Below are 6,000 nucleotides of genomic sequence, written 5' to 3' on the forward strand. Positions count from 1 at the left end.
CCGTTTTTTATTGCATTCGTATAACATAAATCAAATCTTTGGTTTGCAAAAACCGTTCATGAATTTCAAGCTTCGAATTCTCTGCCTTTCAGTTTTTAAATGAAATTTGTCTAAAATCAGCCAAGTCATTCAACGGCTTCAGCACAAACAAAAAGTCCGAGAATCCATCAATTTCGAAATTCTTGATTTCTTTTTCCTTTTCAGTCCGAAGGTCGTCGCACGATTTTTATTCATCGAAACTAATACTTGAAGTACCTACCGATATATGTCGGTATTGATTATAATCGACAAATGACGATTCTAATTGTCCTCTGCAAAAAAAAAAGTAAATCCGTTTCAGTGATTTCAGAGGAGATGGTATTTTGATTAAAATAAGGCATCGGTAATTCTAACCTTGTATTTATAATTCCAGTATTTTCGGGTTTTGTTATTTTAAAAGGTATTCGTAGCTTCCGAATATACATACAACAATTTGATGAATGTCGCGCGCATTGTGCGACTATCAAGTTAAAAAAATTAATTATAACTATCGTATTCTGGCCAACCAACCTCCAGAACTCTGACGTGCACAACTAATCGACGTGACTCTGATTTGGAACGAATAATTGTTCGGAAGAAGGTGTCAACATTTTACGGACCGGCTCATAATAGCGACGATCGTCGTAAGCATAAAATAATAATCGATGCGTCGATTAATCGAGTCGAAAAAAATAATCGAACACGACTCGATTGAATCGGTAAAAATTAATCGATTGATCGATTTCTTCGTATTTTTTTTTTTTTGAAACGGTGCATACGAAACCACAAATTTCCTAAATTTCAGCACGTAGTCTTAATAGCGGTAAAGTTTTTTGATAATTTATAGTTTCATAAAAAATATTTTTCAATTTCAGGTGAAAATATTCATTTATCTTTCACTTACTATATCAAACAGGTACTCGATAAGTAATACTTGGAATAATAATTGATACTCTAATCACATTAATTGATATCGTATTGCACCGTCCGTGGGAGTAAAAAGAAAGAAAAAACGGTTGTGACGAAAAATAATCGATGATGATCGATTAATCGGGAGAAAATGATGGATTTCATCGAAAATCGATTGTTTTGTTGTAATTCTTAGCTCGTGCATTGATACCACAATTATTGCAGCCTGCAGGGCTGCCTGGAGACCTTTATCCGTCAGACTGGATGAGCGACAGGCAAACCCAAACGTGATCCAAGGTCGAGGCGTTTTACGAACACAAACAGTGCCAGACTTGGGGTGCAGATGCAGGGCAGCATCCCGTCTCGCTTAGTTTCGTCTCAAATTTCACATGGAAACATCTCCAAACTCGTCTCGATCCATTCTCTCTCATATGTACGCTTTCGATTTTTCTTTCCTTCTTTCTTTCTTTCTTCGCTTCGTCTGCATTTTCCGTCGCTTCTTTTTCCGAACGGGTTAAACCGCAGCTTGTTTCTCATCGCTGTGATTAATCTTTCCGTTTTACTCTGACGATTGCGGTCAATTGCGTGGTTTTAAACGGAGTCCTAAGGATGTGGTGAAAAAAAAGTCCTATCCGAGGCGACCGATCGTCAGCTGATTCGATTTTGCTCTTCTTTTCTTTATTACGGATTCCGACGTTTCTTTTATTTTTTTTTTTTTAATTTAAAATTTTTTTTTTTTTTTTCAATTCCCCTTTTTCCCCGGAACTCTTTTCCTTTTCATTTAATTCATCCCCGTATTTTATGTCCTGTTCGGTTGACGACCGAGGAGGCGGGATGTGACAGTGTGCAGCGCAGGGTTAAATGACGGATGTAATTCGGCTAATTGAAAAGTTAATTATAAGAGTTGGACCGGTGACAATAATTGGGACCTGGATTAGGTGCCACCCCCCCCCCCCCCCCCCCACTCCCCCTACTTTCTTGGATCACCCAAACCGGCCGAATAATATGCCATTCGAGTCGAATCGCTGTACGTGCGAATCGCGAATATAAAAATCCATACCTAACACACACACACACACACATATATATATATATATACATACATAACGCAAATATCTATATATAGACTCCGAAAAACGATCTAATTGAATTAAACTCGAATTATCGCAAATGTATAATTCCAGGCCGCATATTTTCTCTCTCCTTCTTCGTTCTCATCTCCTATCATTTTTTTTTTTATCTAATTACACCGCCAAAATGTGGTTCGATTACACAGGCCTGCGACGGTTTTCTCCCCCTAGAAAATTGAGTAGTAATTTCTGTAGGTATTAGGCACGAATCTATGAAAAAGATATTCAATAAATTCTATCACGTAAATTTTGTTACATTTCTTTTCTGTATTCTTCGTACTACTAGAGTTCACTTCCAATTTCTGTGGCAATTATATGTATTAATGGTAGTGTTGATATTTAAATATTCGTCAACCCTCGCTAGTTGCTGTTTATGAGGACGTTAAGCATATTTAGATCAAGGTAAGTACAAGAGAAAAAGATTGAACAGGAATTTTGAAGAAAGTAGAAAAAGATGTCACAAGTCTCTTAAGTGTTGTTTAAAACTAATGCCATTAATTTTATACTTAAAAAGTTTTATATTTGATATATTTTACTTTTTCATAAACATTGTTCAAAAATTTACAAATATGCGTATCTTGCATAAGAATAAATCTCGATACGGTGTAAAAAAAACTTTCGCTACATTTTAATTCAGCATATCTAAATACCTAGAAAAAAGCATTATTACTTTTCGGGAGATATTAAAAGTTCTATTCCGCAGGCCTGTTATCTTACCGTTGATTACGAAAAAGCTACGCTTCATGGAACCTTATTTTAGCGAACGAAACTTCAACGGTATAGGATATTTCGAGGAACGAAATATGAGAGCGAACTCTTTTTCTTACCTATTTTATATTTGAAATCGGTATTGATTACACGCAGACTAAGATCGAAAATAAAAACATAAATAAGCAGCTCAATTCCTCAATTTCTAAACATTATCGTTCACGATCTTCGAGATTCTTAAAATAGCATAAAATCAGATGAAAATATCGGATCCAGCTGAACGAATTATGCAATAACACTGCGAAATACTTAATGAGGAAGACCAGATGTAGCGAGTATGCGATATATATGCTATTCCGTCTCTGACTCGAGTAATTTCCGTGGGCCAATTTTCTGCCCATCATGGAAATTGTCTAATTTTGACGATCCGTCGTATTTCGGGCAAATTAATTAAGGTACATTATCAAGTATCAGACAAAGAAGAAACCTACGCTGCCTACGAGTTAACATGACACCAACCGAGCGACGTGCTTCCAATCGAGGTAAAAGTACTGCTAAACAAATTGCGGTTCACAACAATCAGTTGTGAACCGCGTTCTCCGCAAAGGTATCGTTTCAATACCGTCGGTTTTAGGTACTGGGCACATGTTGATACAGATGTTCACGGCTGCCACGCAATGGGCGTCTCCGTGTTGTTTGGGAGGTAAATCCCGAGCTACCTGTCAGTCGACCTCGATATCCAGAGGTTCACCAGAAATGCCGGACGCACGTGCTGCGATGCACGCGAGAATAAGACTTCCCCATTCCTTCTGTTCCTACGTGATTTTCCGGGTGGGGGTAGAGATTCACAGAGATCCATAAAATTCAAGGGTCATAGGGCCAAGATTTATTTTTATTTATAGTATTTTTCAAACCCATAATGTCGAAATGTGAAAAGATCAAAGTACAGAACCAAACCACGATGCAGAAACGTCAGAATGACTTGGAATACAGCAGAATTTTCTACACATACTTCGAAATCATTGTATAAAATAGATTTTCGCGTTTTAGAGAAACCGATGCGGTAATCTTTATGATTTCTAACATTTTATCCCCACCTTGCTTTTCCCTTCTCGTTAAGTAGAAGGTACCCACGCATCGTAACGATCTTTCATCTCCGAACTATCATCGCGAACTTGTTTCGACGCTTTGTCAGTGTCTCCGGGAATTTTCGCACTTTGCTACTTCCGGTCGGAGACCAGGGCTGATCCATCAGCGACAGCCGCAGGATGATTGGATGAAGGAAGCCTTAATTCTGTTCAAACTCGAGGGTGCGTCGAACTTGATGCAGTCCGAGACGTAGAAACGGATACCCCTGAGTGTGTTACACTCGAATTGCTACGACGGATAATCCGAGTTCTAGACTATATGTGTCGATACCCTTCACGTTGCCGTCGCGGCTCGTACAACGGAGGCCATTTGCAGACGTGTAATCGCAACAAGGATTTCTGCGATTCCCAAATCACAATCGCTCGGATCCGTCATCGATAAAACGAAAGCACGTGTGATTGATAGCCCCGCAGATGTAACCGCATCGTTATCGTCCGACCTAATAAGCGGCCCAGTTACCTCCTTCCCCTTTCCTCATATTTTCTATCGTACGATTCTATTTTTAGTTCCTTTTCGTCGTGATATATTGTAAAGTGATTATACAGCGGGAATTGCGATACGGTTACGTTAAAAGAAATGGCGCGGATACTCGTACTATTCAATTCTTCATATTCTCAATCGGTTTCAACCTGTTTCTAACATCTCTTTGCCTGCACTTTCGGATGGGAATAGAGCGAGACGAGTACTTGGTGGGTGATCGATTATCAATCTCTGATATTTAACCGATACCCATGTATGCGCAATTTGACAAATTTGAAAGAACAATTTATTATTCATACGGATATGGTTCTCAGGAACGAAATGTGATTGAACGCAAACGTTGACTGTTGGGTTTAAGAAGGACCCGGCACTTTTCGAGGCAAATCGTGGGGAGGGAAATACAGTATAAAACTGATTATCGATTTTCTAAAACCAGACTTACAATTCTTGTAGAATCATCGCGATGACGGTATATATACCTATATACACATACATCCATCAAGTTCTATATCGATGAGAAACGTGTGTAATGAACTCACCTCGTCGAAGGATGCCGAAGCGAAGGAAGCGGCGAGTAGCACTGCGAGAAGAGCACTCCTGAGTAAAACACTGCCGTTGGTGGTCATCTCGAAAGGGCGAATTACCGATCGCCGAACAGCGAACGGTTCGACAGCCTGGTCAAAGGTGTTATTTCTGTTTCTTTTTTATTTTTTTTATATCTATTACCGCGACAGCAGTACGAAAAACCGTCGATGGAAACCCGCGCGATGATTTCGAACCGTCAGTCGAAACTTTTCAGCGACAACGGTTCATGGTTGACGTATTTTCCTGTTTACTGGTCGTTCTTTCGTAACCGTTTTCAAATTTACCGCGCCTCCTAATCTACCCGCCGTCTCTACCTTCTCTCTCTCTCTCTCTCTCTCCACCCAGCTCCGTAACAACCCCGCGAATTTTTCGCTGCAGACCTGATCGAATCCGACTCCTTAGAACGAATCTCTCTACCGCAGACGCTGCTCGTCGTCACGCTCTGCAGCTTCAACGATCACACCACACCGTACCGGCGTTGGGTAGCGTCTGAGAGCCGTGCGCGCCGGCTAAGATAAAACATTTTCAAAAGCCCCGTGTGGTGGTTCCCTCTCCACCCGTTTCGCCTCCCCCCTCCTCCCCCTCGCCCCTTGCGGCGAACCGCCGAGGTTCAGGTTCGGCTGTGGCGCCCCCTCCTTCGTCCATCCCCCCTTCCCCCCCCCCCCCCCGTCGTGCGCCACCTCGCAAGCATCGCTTTTCGCTCCAGGAGTCGCCCCGCCGCTCCGTTCGGCAGCCGCACACTCGACGACGCGACGGTCCGATCCGATCTGTTCTGAACGCTCGGTGCGCGCGTTGCCGGTTCGGCCGGTTGCCGGTCAAGGTGCCGGACGATCCTCTTCTGTCCGGACCAGTTTACGCCAAACGGTTTAGCACCGACTCAACGGGTTCGTTCGTTCGTTCTTCGATCGTTCGATTTTCGCAACGTTGCGGAGGATTGAATATCGAGATTTTTTGGAAACGCTTTCACGGAGCATTCAACAAATTGTTACGTTCGTAAGCTGCGATGCTGGTTATTCTAGAA

General features: G+C 41.6%; 1 protein-coding gene across 24 annotated transcripts in view; it reads right to left on the bottom strand.

The window, feature by feature from the left end:
- Positions 1-5,474, bottom strand: part of LOC124179328 (basement membrane-specific heparan sulfate proteoglycan core protein) — a 128,777-nt gene extending 123,303 nt beyond the window's left edge. For 22 of the 24 annotated variants that reach the window (XM_046563559.1, XM_046563541.1, XM_046563554.1 and 19 more), the window contains exon 1: positions 4,934-5,474. In XM_046563559.1, coding sequence (XP_046419515.1) covers positions 4,934-5,020 — 87 coding nt within the window. In that variant the 5' untranslated portion in view covers positions 5,021-5,474. The remainder of the gene's footprint in view (positions 1-4,933) is intronic. The other 2 variants (XM_046563563.1, XM_046563562.1) reach the window with 1 other exon arrangement.
- Positions 5,475-6,000: the final 526 nt, after the last annotated feature.

Source organism: Neodiprion fabricii, chromosome 4, assembly GCF_021155785.1.
Source record: "Neodiprion fabricii isolate iyNeoFabr1 chromosome 4, iyNeoFabr1.1, whole genome shotgun sequence".
Classification (NCBI taxonomy): Eukaryota; Metazoa; Arthropoda; class Insecta; order Hymenoptera; family Diprionidae; genus Neodiprion; species Neodiprion fabricii.